The sequence below is a fragment of the Eufriesea mexicana genome, unplaced genomic scaffold (assembly GCF_001483705.2).
Source record: "Eufriesea mexicana isolate 0111107269 unplaced genomic scaffold, ASM148370v2 scaffold1387, whole genome shotgun sequence".
NCBI lineage: Eukaryota > Metazoa > Arthropoda > Insecta > Hymenoptera > Apidae > Eufriesea > Eufriesea mexicana.
The window spans coordinates 187,133-204,213 of NW_016909492.1; the positions used below are offsets into that span (position 1 = coordinate 187,133).

At 24.6% G+C, this 17,081-nt stretch overlaps 2 protein-coding genes across 2 annotated transcripts in view; one reads left to right on the plus strand and one right to left on the minus strand.

Annotated features, from left to right (window-relative positions):
- mtRNApol (mitochondrial RNA polymerase) overlaps window positions 1-4,068 on the plus strand; it is a 17,036-nt gene extending 12,968 nt beyond the window's left edge. Inside the window, exons 15-18 of the mRNA XM_017900969.1 lie at window positions 1,213-1,437; window positions 1,567-1,754; window positions 1,832-1,923; window positions 3,951-4,068. Of these exons, the coding sequence (XP_017756458.1) occupies window positions 1,213-1,437; window positions 1,567-1,754; window positions 1,832-1,923; window positions 3,951-4,068 (623 nt within the window). The remainder of the gene's footprint in view (window positions 1-1,212; window positions 1,438-1,566; window positions 1,755-1,831; window positions 1,924-3,950) is intronic.
- A 511-nt stretch (window positions 4,069-4,579) lies between these two features.
- tefu (Serine/threonine-protein kinase tefu) lies at window positions 4,580-15,185 on the minus strand. The gene is given in 18 exon segments (XM_017900970.1): window positions 4,580-4,758; window positions 4,938-5,216; window positions 5,352-5,458; window positions 5,527-5,672; window positions 5,831-5,986; window positions 5,989-6,132; window positions 6,202-6,431; window positions 6,545-7,011; window positions 7,178-7,518; window positions 7,607-7,821; window positions 7,925-8,230; window positions 8,296-8,622; window positions 8,809-13,169; window positions 13,252-13,648; window positions 13,730-14,083; window positions 14,250-14,670; window positions 14,763-14,900; window positions 15,114-15,185. Coding segments are annotated over 18 exon segments (8,640 nt in total).
- Window positions 15,186-17,081: the final 1,896 nt, after the last annotated feature.

Here is a 17,081-nt window from a genome sequence, read left to right on the forward strand (position 1 = left end):
TATATATATATATATATTTTTATTTTTTTAAAGCTTAGAAATAAAATATTTTGGCTGCCACATAATGTGGATTTTAGAGGGAGAACCTATCCACTTTCTCCTTATTTAAATCATCTATCATCTGATTTGGGTCGTTCTTTGCTTTTATTTGCAAAAGGAAAACCTCTAGGTCCAAATGGATTAAAGTGGTTAAAACTACATGTTATTAATTTAACTAATTTCAAGAAAGGAACTTCGGTTAACAGCCGCCTTGAATATGCAGATCAGAATATGGAGAATATAATAGATAGTGGTACTAAACCTTTAACAGTAAGTGTTTATTTTGAATTTAAATACTGTCTACTTTTTAAATTTATTAAAGAATGAAATAGAAATATTTTAATAATGCTTAATTACATATTTACATTAAATAAGTATATACGAATTTTCTTCATTAGAATATCTAAAATAATTTTTAATAGAATTGTTATTTATACTGTGAAGGGCAAAATGTGGTGGACACAATCAGAAGAACCATGGCAAACTCTAGCTGGCTGTATAGAAATAACAAATGCATTAAAAGCACCAAATATAGAAAAATATATAACTACATTTCCAGTGCATCAAGATGGAAGTTGTAATGGTCTTCAACATTATGCAGCACTTGGTAAAGATCAAATTGGTGCAGAAAGTGTTAATCTATATCCATTTGATGTTCCAAAAGATGTATATTCTGCAGTTGTTTCGATTGTAAATTTCTTATTTTATAGAAAAGTATAAATTGCAATGTAAATATTTTCAGAGAAGTCATATTTAATTGTATTTTAGATTGAAGAACAACGACAAATGGATGCGAAAAATAATGTTAAAATTGCACAAATATTAGAAGGATTTATAAAAAGAAAAGTTATAAAACAAACTGTGATGACAACAGTATATGGTGTTACAAAATATGGTGCAAAATATCAAATTGCAAAACAATTAAAAGGCAAATACACCTGTACTATTTATTAATGTGTGCGCACACGCTTGTGTGTGTGTGTAACAATAATAACATATATTGCTCCAATTATATATTATTATTATGATTATTATTATTATCATTATCATTATCATCATCATCATCATCATCATCATCATCATCATCATCATCATCATCATCATCATCATCATCTATTATTATTATTATTATTATTATTATTATTGCTATGATTATTATTACATTTTGTGTAGATATGGACAATTTTCCAGAGGAATATGTTTGGCCTGCTAGTATATACTTAACTGAAAATACATTTCACAGTTTAAGAAAAATGTTTCAAAGTGCAAGACAAATTCAAGATTGGTTTATTACATGTGCACAAATCATTTCTTCTGTTTGTGGTGAAAATGTAGAGTGGATTACTCCCTTGGGTTTTCCTGTTATACAACCTTACGTCAAACTACAAAAAATTTCAACAATTCGTTTAAAAAGTATTTTGTTAGTAAAAATTTTCCAAATACATGTGTAAAATTAATTTTATTATTTAGTACTATAATGTTTAAAATTAAAATTGTTAAATACTATTTATATTTATAAGATGGATGCAAATTATATTTGTAGGAAACCTGATGCAGTAAAGCAACGTAATGCATTTGCACCAAATTTTATACACTCTCTGGATTCTACTCATATGATGCTTACTGGTTTATACTGTACCAGAAAAAATGTCACTTTTGTTTCAGTACATGATTGTTTTTGGACTCATCCTTCTACCATAGATATCATGAATAAAGTAAGTATAATATAAAGTGGATGCAATTTAGATTTTCTAACGTTTTTCATACTTTTCTATGTCATTATTTTTTGTAGATATGCAGAGAACAATTTGTTGCTCTTCATTCTGAACCCATTCTTGAAAATTTAGCTAAATTTTTTATGAAACGATATTCACCAATTTATTTGTAAGTAATGTTTACAAAAATATACATATTTTTATTAAAAAATAAATTCATAGTTTACAATACATACATATTAATGTATTTTTATATGTGTGAAACACTTCATTGTTTTACATTTAAATACTATATAACATTAGTGTTATATGTATTGTGGGTAAAGCTAGAAAAACCTAGTAGACCTAGCATTATCCAAATAAAGGAGGATGTATTTTGGTATTTTTGGTATTGTCTGGAAATGAGAAGTTCTTTCAGGACTTTTAAAAGCATCTTCCAAGGAACTAAATATTCCTTTATCACTTTGCTGAGAAATGATTTGTCAAAAATCAGTCGAAATATGTGAAAATGAGACTGATCAAATACAGGGTGTTCCAGCAATGGTAGTACAACTGAGAAGGGAGTGATTCTATATGCAGAAACGAATCGAAAAAAAAGTGTACTTAACTTTGGCTAACAAGGAGACGTTCGTGGACATCGCTTTTGGAATAGTAGTAGGTATAAGTTATAGTACATACCTAGTTTTGAAAAACCTTAATGGGTGTCCTCATGGTGGGTCTTCGTTTTCGAAATATTTTGATTTAAAATTTTGTATGTATCTTGTAAAGGAATTATTTAATATTCTTTAGCAGAGGGAGTTGTAGGTAAGCCGATAGTGCTGTTAACTGGAAAGTGGTACAGAGTAGATTCGAATCTCTCTCCCTCGCTGATGTTTTTTCTCTTATGTTTTTAATAATACAATTTTGAACTGAAAAAATATTTTATTCATTTTTGCATTAATTGCACCGAATGAACAAATTGTTTGGAAAATATCTACCCCAAACCAGTAGATATATGGACATCCTTGCAGACTTCCAGGCATTACTGTTATTTCAACAATTGTTTGAAAATTATGTCTTAGCCATTATTATGTTAATAATAATGACTAATACAGAAAAATATATGTAACACATTGCTATTTTATTACTGTACTCCTGTTTTCTATATATTATATTTTTTGTTTTGTTTTACAACTAATATTAATGTCATATAGGATTAACATTAAATGTAAAAATAAATAAAATATTTTTTTCAGTTCAAAGTTGTGCTATTAAAAACAAAAAAAAATATTCCGGGAGATTCGAACCCTACTCCCCCTACCGCTTTCCAGTCAACCACGCTATCAACTTTCCTACAACCCGTTTTGGTAAAGATTATTAAATAATTCCTGTACAAGGTAAATATAAAATTTTAAATCAAAATATTTCGAAAATGAATGCCCACCATGAAGAAACTCATTATGGTTGTTCAATACAAGATATGTACTATAAAATTTATACCTACTGCTGTTCCATAACCGATGTCCACGAACATAGGATCCCTTTGTAAGGCAAATGGACTATCATCATATCAGTATATCAGCGTACAATTGATGCTACAATTCTGCGTAGAAATCACAAGCTCACTGTTAATTTTAATAGTCTAAGGATTAATATGAAATTTGTTTAAAATTTCAAAGCTTGAAAGGAATACAAAATGTGACTTTGTAATATATAATACAAAAACCGTAATCCAAACCTAATTCAATCTTAAACTAAATATAGGATAAAATTATTCAGTTCAATCAAAGATCAAGTTTGGTTTGGGCTAAATTTTACAAAAATAGGATGCAGGGAAGAGGCTCCACTTTTCTTCCGCCTAAACATTGGAATTTTAAACAAATTTTTTATTAATTTATACGATATGAAGATTGGTAGTGCTATCGTAGTTCATATGTCATACGTTAGTATTTCGAAAATTCACTGAGGGACGAACAAGTCGGTTGTGCCTACGAGAAGTCATAAACCCACTTTTGTTCATATAACATTGAATATAACGAATTTTACTTTACCAAAGTTCAAAACGTGCATGATTTAAATTAAATTTCGAACTTTACCTACGAATCATAGATAATCATGGATTTATTTGAGTAATTCTAAGTATACCCTCTTTTCTAACTTTACCCGTAACATACATATTATATATTATGTACTTTAATTCGAATATAATGATTTCAGGAAGCTAAATTCTAAAAACTGTGCAGTAGAAAAAATACACGAATCTTTAAACAGAGTACCACAAAAAGGCACTTTTGATATCAATCACGTTTTATCATCTACATATTTTTTTAATTAAATTTATATAAGTCAAAATATTTTATGTATATTGATAATAAAAATAAATTACTAAATTTTAATGTAATTTTTCTACACTTACAAGTTATTCAATTATTACTTTGTTATTGTATTTTAATATTCATAAAGTAGTACTTCATTGATTTCAAGTAATACAAATACAAATTTTTTTTATTTAGGGTTAAAAAATAAAAATATAAAATTTGTTATTTTTTATTTTACGAATGGGTGTATGTAATGTTCTTTTTTTCTTTTAAACTTTATTTCACCTGTAACATATAATTTATACATATTTCTACCTACAGTTTATATAAAATTTTAAATAAAATAAATTAATTAGAATATAAAAATAAGTAAAAATTTTAGATATAAGTTATAATTATAATGTATCTTTATTTATTTAAAACTGTTATTATTTCTTTAAAGCTATTATCATGAAATAGGTTATACTTAAACTTTTATCACGTTTGAATAAAAACTTTCGTTTTTGGATATTATGTAATATCAAGATATTATAGATAAGGTTGCCAACCATGATATAAACGACAAAGATTTATAGGATCACGGGCTTGTTGTATAAGTCCTTCGACTTGACCAGATATACTTGAGGCTAATCCTTCTTCAGTGCCCTGTAGTTTTTGTTCTATTCTGAGAAGAGCTTTTTCTGCTGCTTTATTAGTTGTTGTAGAGCCTATTAATAATGTATTTCTTTTTTAATACTAATATAATATGTTGAATTATTTTAAATTATGTTTACTTTCTTACATGTTTCAAATAAAATATAGAATTTTATTTGGAGAATATTAAATTTCTGCAATTAATACAATCTTTTGTGAAAAAAGGAAATATGAAAATAGAAATTGTATTTACTCTGATTATTTTCAACTGATCTTGTTGAAGTTCCACTTTGTATGTCATGTGCTTTAGCAGGTGTTATAGTCCATTTAAACAATGGATCATATAAAAGAACTTGAAGTAGTGTTATAATTATTTGTCTCTGATCACGAAGTATGGTTAATGTTTTTTCACAACAATGTCTCATTGTACCTTCTACACCAGATACACCCATTCCCACTTCAATATTTTGTGTAAGTCGAAATGGAATGGTTTCAGGAACCGGTAATACCTTCCCCTGTTCAAATGCTATACCTAATAAATTTAATAATGTAGAAATCAAAGCATTCATAAATTATATTACAGATAATATAAATAATAATTTAAAGAATGACTAAAAATAATTACTGACATTATTCCTAATTTTGAAAATTATATAATTGTATTTACCAAAATCAATATGAATTACTTCAGCAGTTGTTTGATCAAGTAAGATATTACTTAAGTGTCTATCTCCTAATCCCAAAATATATCCTGCCATAGATGTTGTTGCTATACTGTAAATGTATATAAATAAATAAATTTTAATATATTACAAATAATTATTATATAATAAAATTATTACCTGCGTGTATATGCCAGTCTACGTTCATACCACGTTTTAGGTGATGGGTATTTTTCAGTAAAAAAGTGATGCAGCACTGGATGCATATGTGCACAACAATTCATAAATACTTTTAATTTCACATCAGTTGATGATTTCTTTACTGCCTAAAAATAAGAACTATCTATAACATAACATTTTATGAGCTATTATGAGATTGTATGTTTATTATAAGTTGCATGGTATTATAGATTGTAATAACAATAACAAAAATAAATCTTAGATATCAGTTATAAAATACAATTTTATTTAAATATAATCTTACTTCTAATTTTTCTTTACAACATTTTGCAGTATAATCTCTTGGATAGTATTTTGTATGAAGTCCAGGAATACTATTTGATCCGATCAAAACAGTGATAATAGGCATTGTATTATCACACCATTCAAGTATTCCTGATCTTTGAGTTAATGGTACAACCTAGAAAAATAAAATAAAATGTAGCATACCTTGTAAGTTCTAATTGTTAATTTCCTACATTTAGTTTCTTTGTAAGATTTTAATAATATATTCATTACGTTAAAAACTTGTTGCATTACAGCATCTTGTCGTAAATCATCTCTTCCCTGAAAGTATATTTGATATATTATCATATATTGTAAAATATTAATAAATAATATTTATTAATAATATACCTTTATTAGTTGATGTCTACATATACCATCTGTACCAATGCAAGTTAGTTTTTTTGGTGCATTTACACCTCCAACAGATTCATATGTTTCTATATATTTAGTAATACCAATAATATTATTGTAGTTTCTGTTTGGTCTTACATTAATTGTCAGTGTTGATACAAATATGTTTTCAAAATTTTTAATGCCTAAAACCTTTTGATTTTTTGGCATTTTAATTATGCAACCCGCTATAAATAAAAAAAATTATAATAAATTGATTTAAAGCTGTTAGTACATATATCTTTTTCTATGTATTATTATTTGATATATTCAGTAGAAATGTAATATATAATGTGCTTACATTTATTTGATGCAGTTGTTAAATTAGCCAACATAACTAAAGCATGTGATAACTTTTCCATTTCTTGTACAATTAAAGTTACATTTGATTTTACCAATTCTTTTAGTAACTTTTGAGCTCCAAGAACTCTTGGTTCTAAAGTTTTACTTTTTCTGACTGTATTGTAATCATAATCACCATGTAAATTTTTTAATGCTAATAATGCTGGTAATGTATGATGTGGATGTTCTAGAGCACAGCGTTGCATAATATTATATATTTTTTCAGAAAATTCATTAAGATCATTATTCATATGTGCTGCCAATTGTGGTACAAGTGGAATAAACTTAAAAGATGGTATTTTGTTCAGATTTTCTTGTAGTACATCGTTAACTTTTTTTTTATGTATATTGTCCAACCAAAGTGCTATTATTCTAAATACTAATAAATTGTAATTTTCACTTTGTTGTAATATTATTAAGTAATATCTGTATAATAAAACGATATTTATTTATACATATTAAGTAGATTAATATTATGTGAAATTTCATTAATTTTAACACAATTAAAAAAACATTGAAATGTTAATAATTAATAATAAAGAAAATATAAAAATGGTAAAAAAAAGTATATTTATACAAATATCAAACCTACTTTAATGCTAAAATTAAATAATTGTCTTTTTCTTTTTGTATATGTTCTAGTTCTGCAACATCATTTGTATTTTGTCTTTGATTTAAAATCATTGCATTTCTAATATCTTTATCTTCAGTAATTGAATGTACATTAATTCCTTTATAAGAGTATGTAACACATTCTTTTAAATTTTCAAATTGTGGCGATTTTATATACGAATTTATTTGCTCAAACTGATTATCAGCAAAGCGAGCTAAAGCTAGTTGTGTATCATGTAAATCTTTAATAGTGTTAGGACTCTGTATACTAATTGATGTATTTATATCTATAGATTTTAAATAATACTTTTCTATCACAGTCTGAAAGATAAGAATAAAGTGTATAGTATGGAATGGAATAAACTTAACATTTTTGTAATTTATTTTAATTTTAACATATAATACACACTTGTGGATTTTCTGATTTTGTTTCAACCATCCAATCTCCATAAACTCTTAATATTCGTGCTCGTAAGTTTGCATCTAAGCTTTCCTTGTTCATTAAGTTACGTAAAAGAAATCGTCCAACATTCAAATCTTTTCTAAGTCGTGCTAACAAAGATTCTTGATAAAGTAATTGATCTTGAATTTTTGGTGGTATATCCTTTTGTTTTGCTAAGACAGCTTTTACGAAAAAAATTATATATAAAAATTATACAAATAAAATATATATAATTACTAAATTATTTCATAATTATATATATAATATAATATTTGTTATAAATACCTAGTGAACGTATAGCAATATGCAAGTTCTCTTCATCTGCTGCTATTTTTGATATTTGTAAATATGTATTTAAAAGCGCATTCTTAATATTTGCATTATTAATTAAAGTCTCATTTATTTGAAACATAACAGTTCTTTGGGTTAAAACAGGTTCAATATATTGAAATTTATTAAAATTTGCAATATCTTGCTGTTGCCATTTATATAAGATCTTCTCATAGTCATCTTGATTAGCTAAGTTTAACTCTTCAATCTCATTAATCAGTTGTAATTGCATTAATTTTTCATATATAGGTTTACTACTTTCTAAAAATAACTAATTTTCAAATACATAATATTTTTTAAATATTAAAAAATTTCATGGTTCTTACCTAAGCTAATATTTTTAAGTGCTTTAATAATACTTATACGAGCATTTTGAATTGCATCTTGTGTAGCTATCTTATTATTTTCATGAAAATATTTTAATGCTTGATAATGATAAAAATGATAATCATGTTCAGTTATTTCTGATTTTAAATTACAATTATATTGTGTGTGTAAAGTTTGGTTTGTCTCGTAAATATTCCAATTGCCAAGTCGCCAAGCACATTCATACTGAATGTCTTCATCTATTTGTGCACCATTCTTTGACATAGTAGATATAAAATTACTAAGTAAATATTGAAGACCAGATTGATATAAGCCATTTGCCATTTCTGTAATGAATAATGTATTATATACAATTTAAAGTTATTATAATAAAAATATACATTTCTTTTAATAATCCACATTTCATCTAATCACAAATATCTAATGGTACTACTAAAATGTTGCTATAGCAATGTTGCTCCATTAGAATTATTATAAGTTTACAACTAAATACATAATTCTGTATTATTTACCTTTAATTACCATCATATTTCCAAAAGAAAGTTCAACATCCTGTGCAAGCATTACTTCATCCCACTTATTTGTATGAATATAATGATGAATACGAGTAGATTGATCTTGTAAATGAGAGGAACCAGTACCACTAATGCCATCAACATTACCTATTTTTGTATAAGAATCTCTAAGTATATTTTGTATCACTCTTCCTTGTTCTGGTGATAATTCATATACATGATCAATTTTTGAAGCACTGGTAAATTTATTGTAATCATTTAAGATCGTTTCACAAGACATTTCTGCATACAATATTGCAGTAAAAAATGCTGAACAATATTTAGCAGCTTTTGCAATATATATATAATTCAACTTTAAAACATTGTTTGGAACTTGCATTCTAATATAGTTCACAACATTTAACATACAACGAACAGTACAAAGATCACAGTTTGTAAATTTTTGTACCGTACAAGATGGAATACTTGCTTCTATTGCAAAATTAAAATGATATTCAAAGAATTTATTAATACATAGACATATAGTAGGTGTTAATTCTTTGTCTCTATGAATCGTCAAAAAAATAATTCTTGGTAAAATTATTTCACAAAAATCAGTACTTAAAGCACAAATAGGAATTAAATTTTCAGCATAAAATTCTGTAAAACACTCCACAGCATTACATGTTAATGTTATAATCCAATTTCTATATGAATCATTAGATTGGATTGTCCAAATAGTATTAGTTGGATTTATAATATTATTAATTTTTATATAATTTATACCAATAGCATTTATTTTTGAAGTATTATTACTTATGAATGGCTGAATATAACTTAGGGGCAATGTTGTTTGTGATTCGTTTAAAACAGTTTTTAAATATTCCATATATTTTGTGTCCAACAGTTTCTGTCCCCAAGAAGATGAAAATACAACATAAAGTACATTAGCACTAATTTTCCGAACTTCAATATCACTTTGAAATAAAAATTGAACCATTGTTATTACTATTTTATATGATAATATCTCTATTAAATCAGAAGATTCTTTAATATGACCTTTTTCAAAATATATCATTGATGTCAAATCAGTTGGTCCTAATTCACCTAAACATTTTACAGCCTCAATTGAAACATTTATATCAGAGGATGCTGTTAATTTTATAAGTTTGTATATTAAATGATGTAATATGCTTGATATACAATCTTCAGAAGAATTACATAATGTTTCAAGTTTATTATACAATTCTTGTAATTCTTTTTTCCTTGTGGATAAGTGAATTTGTAAATTAACAATATCATCTACACTATAATATGTATCACTATCAGTCACTGTACCCAAAAAATGTTGCATTTCTTCTTCCAAACTATAGATTTTTTTCACTTTATATTTTAAATCATTATGTATATTTCGCATTTCTAAAAAAATTGGAACATTTGGAAATAAATTTAACTTCTCTATTGCATCAGATAATATTTCTTTTTTATCAATTATTAAAAATTGAAGTATTTTTAAAGTTACAGGTATTTTTTCCATTTGTACTATGGGAACTAAAGTTATAACAGTCATGTTCAAAATTTCTTCTATTTGTTCACTTCTTACATTTGAAACATGTTTTATAAATTTATAAAAATATTCACATGCTAATTTGCGAAGAATATTGTCATGTATTTTAATTATATGAAGTAAACTGTAACCAATATCTTTTATGACATACATGGATAATGTATTGAAATAGTTTTCTTTTAGCTTTTCAGTAATTAATGTGCAAAAGAATATATATTGATGAAAAGCTTTTATCTTATCTTCCTCAAATTCTCTTTTGTAGATATTATTAATCAAATGTAATAATATTTTTTGCAATACATTTGGATAACTACAAGCTAAAATGTATTGTATAGACATTTTTTGTGTAAAAAGATTTTCTTCCATGTACTTCAAGCAAATTATAATAGCTTCTTTTTTGAAATGTGGGGGATCTGATACTGCAAATGATACTCTTTCTCCTAATATTTCTTCAACATACTCTTCATCATGCAATCTTTCTATGAGAAATATTAATATTTCCTCAAATTTATCTTCAAATAAATTAGAAAACTTTCTTATTTTGACAAATTCATTTTGATTTGATATCAATTTTTGAAATATTTTACATGCTAATTTTTTTGAAATATTTTCATTGTTTCCATTAATACAGTATAATAACCATATTAAAATTTGTGGAAAAATATTCTCAATGATTTTTTCAAACGACAAGTTAATATTATTACAAAAAGAAATAATACTAGATAGATCTAAATTTTGAAATTTAATAAATGCTAATGTATTACTATATACATTATAAAATTGTTCTTCTGATTGACATTGTATTAAGTTCCAAGGAAATAATTGTGATGAATATTCTGAATTGAACCAGTATGTCATTAAGTAACTTAAATTGTTTTCAATGATGTTTGAATAATTGAGTCGATTTGCTATAACATTTATTGCTTTTAATATTATTTGACTATGTATTTTTTTGTCAACACTAAAGCGTAACATTGTCAATAAAGCACGACATTGAAATGTTCCATTGGTAGACATTATAATAGTAAGCATTATTAAAGTACTTGCTGTTGTAGTTTCCATTTTGTCTATTTTCACTTTATCATCTGTTTCATTGTTAATAATTAATTTATTTACTGATTCTTCTATTTGTGTAAATAAAAATTCTTTCCATTTGAATGGAATATTCTTTGAAGAATATACTTTTTGTATGCACTTAATTACTTGTACTTGTACAATAAATGAAGAACTGGTAAGGGCTGATACAATTCCTTTAATTATTGGCATTTGTGCCAAAGTATTACATGTAGTATAATAAAAATGAGAAGGATTAAGGTGAATAATTTCTGAGAAGCATTTAATAAATTCTTTATGAACAATGAATCCATATTTTTTTTCAGATTGAAGCTTATTAAATTCGACAATAATGTCCATTAACTTATTTAGTTTGCAATTATAATCTATGGCATAGTTCACAAAATATGGCAGAACATTTAATATATAACGAATAACAATCTCGTCTTTATAACATTCATGATATACTTTTAATAAATTTTTCAATGGTAGTTCATTATGATTGTTCCATAATTCTTCTTTACCGTACTTTGATAAAGATTTTAAAACTGTTATAGCCATTATGAAGTCAACGGTATGTGAAAGATCATACATATTAATTTTAAGTAAATTGTTCATAAGCTTTATTTGAATTTCACACTTTCTCTGCTCTGCATTTATACTACAAAATAGTGCTAAAGCTTTTGTTGCTTGTATTCTAATTGTACCTTTGTTGCAAAAGTTACATTGCCTCTTTTGTTTTATTTCTCTATCTAAATATTTACGTCTGTTTTGTAGAGACTCATAATCATCATAATAATCATTATTTGTTTTATAATCAATAGTTTCACTGTCTTCAATATTCATTAAACTAAATATATTTTTTAACATATCCAAAGTTGCAGATGTAACAATTATTTTTGCTACATCAGCATCATATGATGTTTCATACAATATATTAAGTGCTTTTGTTACATTAAAAAGGTAGGTATATTTGTTTCTTAATGGATCTATATTTTCCAATAAACTATAAGCAGTAGCTAAATAATTTTTCATTGCTTGTACCAAAGACAGCTCTTCAATATCTTTAGGTATCATATTCAATTGTTTCATCACTGATATAACTTTTGCTATAATTGCGATCTTTATTATAATTATATGAAGATTATCACTTTCATTTTCATTGATAATAATAAATAAACTTTCCATTAAGTAAGTTACGATATCCTGCATGTATAGTACAGGTTCATTTACTTTTAATTTTTGTTCAGAATTTTCTTTCTTGTTTTTAGAGAATAAATTTATTTTATATTTTAATAATAAGTAGTATTGTTCAATATGTTCATAAAATGATTCAGTATCTTGTTCATTTCTTAAACAGTCACATAAGTTATTAATATTATATTCATTGAATTTTATTTGCCCTTTATGTTTTGATTTTAATGTAATGTTGATAAGTAAAAAGCACAGTTCATCAATTATTATCTGTGTTGCCATTTTATACCATGGAATATTTAATGTCCATTTTATGAGACATGATCTGACAGAATTTGAATTCATTGTTGGTGAATATACATTTATATTAAACATGGTAATATCAGTAGGTAATGGCAAATATTCACAAATTATTATTAATGTACGAAAACTCATAATAGACCATTTCATTACATTTGTAAGGTATAGTTTTAAAAGTGCATTTGGGTTTGTTATTTTATTATGTATTATAAAGAGCTGTGTGAGTCTATGAGTTGATATTTCATTTTGATTTATATTCAATGATCTATAATTATAAATTGGTATTGACAAACATAAAACCAATGTTTTAAAGCAATTTAAAATAACATAAATAGAATATATCATACCTTAATAAAATATCCCATATCTTGTCCCAGTAAATGTTTGAATTTTCAGTATCTGCTACAGAAAGTACTTTTTCATTCATTAGTAAAACTGCAGCTAGTTCATATAAATTATCCATGATATTTTCTTCCTTGCAAGATAATGTAAAAAGATTTACTAAAATTTTTAAAAATGTTGGAAAATCTTCTGATTTTAAACATTCAGGGTATTTTTTAAATAATATTGTGAAGACTTGCACCATTGGCCAAGCTTCTTCTGGATTATTATCAATAAGCATATCAACTGGTCCATTTATTTCAATAGAGATTCGTCTGCGTTTTGCTGATTGTATATAATCACATATATCAAATGACTGTTTTTTAATTGCCAAATCTGGATTTTCTAATATTTGTCTAAAAACTACAATAATAATATACTCTTATGATTAATAATTAAAAATGTACATCTATATTGAATTCTTTACTTAGAAAAAAAAGTTACCTTCAGTTGCAAGATGGAGAAAACTCTTCACAAGTATATCTCCTTTAAAATCTTTTAAAATCATTAGATACATACTTTTAAGTATTGTATTCCATTTTTCCCAATCACAAGCATAAGCACCATCATAGGGTTTATATACCCCTTTAGGATGATGAATTTGTACAAAAAGTAATAGAAGTTTATATTTCTCAATAGAACTTCTTAAGCTGATTATATTTGGTAAAATATTTTCACTAAAATGACAAAGTGTAATTCTATATTCCATTACTATTTGTTGGCATACTATATTTGTAAGTTTATAACTGGATTCAGTTAATATTTCTTGATTTACTTTTACATCAATGTAGATCCTTTCTAACATAAAAAAAGAAATTGTTTTATGAATGACTTGTGAATAAATATGAGTTCCATGATATATAATTATTATATTAGTTACTTAATAACATATAGTTATTTTAATAAAGAATTTCAAAATCAATTCTAATTAAAAAAAATTTGTTTTAAAAGTTACTTCACATACCTAAAAATAATAGTATTCCTTTTATATTTAAAAGTAAATTTGAATGCAAACAACCATACTTTATAACCATTTGTAAAGCTTCCAAAATAGCTCTTTTACTTGTAAAAGAAGATGTATGTTGATATAAATTTATACATATCTTTAACAATTCTTCCCACTCTTTATGTAGTATGTGCACTTGATACGTTCTAAATGGAAGTACATAAGAAATAAGCACATTTATGTAAGTATCATGATAATATTCATACATGCTTGTTCCTAAAACTTGTAGAATTAAGGGCATTATATCTTCACATTTTAAAAGTGGTGCTTTATAACAATTTGCATGTTGAAATGTTTTTTGCACAAGTGTACATGTATTCTGTCGTTCATTGACTGCTCCTTTATTATAAGTATCTTTAGATGCAAATCTATCTGTTTCCTTTAGTAAGAGTAAAAATAATTATTAAATTATGAAAAATTAATTTTAATAAATTTTCTTTTAAATATTTTTAAAGATAAATTTACACTTACAATCAATAATATTCTATGGACTACGCGCATTATATATGACCAATTTAAAATGTCTTGTGTACTATTTCCTGTATTTTTACAAATCTCTAGTATTGCTTCTTCATTTTCATATAGTTCTAAGAGTTCCAAAACACATTTCTAAAATAAAAATTACAATTATTGAGATAATTAAATAATACTTAAAATATTAATATTTATTAATTAATGCTAATGAAAAATATTTAGTAATTATTTTTCTTGATTAGAAGCTATTTCAAAACATAAGACAAAATTTAATAATATAAAAAAGAAAAATTATGTAGTATTTGACACATTGTAAAAAGTTTGCAATAAATACATATGCATACATACCTTTCTATCTGTGATTTTTTTACTATCTGCATTTTTCAATATTTTCTGAATTCTTTCTAAATATTTTGACATTTTAATCACAAATCATCACATTCACTTATTAATATACCTAATAAACCATTTACGACATACATATATACATATGTATACATAAATGCATACACATTCAGATATACAAATATGTATATATTATTTGATAAAATGATAATATAAATTAGTGTTTAAAACCTGAAGTAGTATTACATTTTCCACAAATAATGAAATATACAAACTTATGACTTTAAGAGTAATTCCTTGACAAACCTCAATCAACAAAAACACTAGAATGTTATTTACAAAATAATGTTTGAAAATCATATACATAATTATGTGAATAGCAAAATTAGAGTAAATTTATTAGATGTAATAAATATTATGTATAATATTCCTACTTTTCAGTTGTAAACACAATATAAAATAGTTATATACCAAAAAATTATAAGATCATGTATATTTATGTAAATTAACAAAACAATCTGTTACATATTTTGTTCCTTTAAACGTAATTTACAGGTAATATAAAAAATAAATTTAATCCTTAAAAAGAAATATTTAAATACGTAATATTATAAATTATAAGACAAAATTCTATTAGAGTAATTATGTGTTGCATATAGTTCAATATATTCGTTTTTGTTGCAAAAACTAATTAGTAGCAAAATGTTATTATCTAATATGTGGACACAATAATAACAAACGGAAAGCATAATATACATTTTCAAAAAACATTTTCAAGAATTATAAATAAAACAAAAATATAATAGGAAATATTTACGTACTATAATTTATATTACTATAAGTTTAAAAAGTTACATTAAAAGTGTTAAGATATATATTATTCTTGTTGTTTTTGTTGTTGTTATTATTACAGTGTACAAAAATTTACTTTAATTATGCGATAAAAAATAACAACAATTCGTTTTAAATATTTAATTATATTATATGTTCGAAGTTGCTTATATTCAAACAAAGTAATCATATAATATACTATATTTAATATCAAAATTAATATTTAATTTTATGCATATTTATAGCATTTCATATTTTAAAGAATGCAAATATTATTGAAAAAATTGATCGTAAAATTAAAAGTTAAGTTAAAATTTATAACTTTTTAATTCTAAAAAATAACTTTTGTAAAATTTAAAATATTTAAATTAAATTACATTTTTAATGTTGGAAGTAAGATATTGAGCGTCTTTTAATTTTGAATAGTTAAAAATAAAATACTAAACATTTATAACTTTTGCAGCGTAAATTATAAGAAATTTATTACTTGATATTTTAAAACATAAATAAGAATAACTATATTAAATATTTAAGTTATGAATATGTTTTATATTGAATAAATTGCTTAACTTGTAAAATATGTTATTATAATATTAATTTTTTTTTAAATATACTAAAATATTTTGAAGTATTAAATTATTCTGAATGGTTATAAATCTTTAAAACATGGAAAAACACGGAAGTTCAAGGTATTTCTCGATGATGGCTATGATATTAGTACATATTCGACGATCGTCGTTCCCACAGGCCAATTTCGCTCCAATTTAGTGTAAGTATTGGACAGAGTTCAACTATTAACTCTTTATGAACCGTGGACTAAATTGTTGGTTGAATTCCATTTAATATTTTTGAGATACGTTTATATAATCCCATGCTTAATTTTATTTAATGATAAATATGAAATATATATAGTATAATATTATTAGTTATCAAATTGGGAAGTTATTATTGTATGTTTATTTGTATTTTTCCCATAACTTTTAAATGTTTTTGGCATATTATATTATAATATAATATTAAATAAATGCGATATACATTATTTTATATTCATTAAATTATATATTTTTTATGTGACAATAGCGGGGCTTTGTTAGTACAATACTGTTACAATAAACGTGTTCGGTGTTGGTACATTATTAT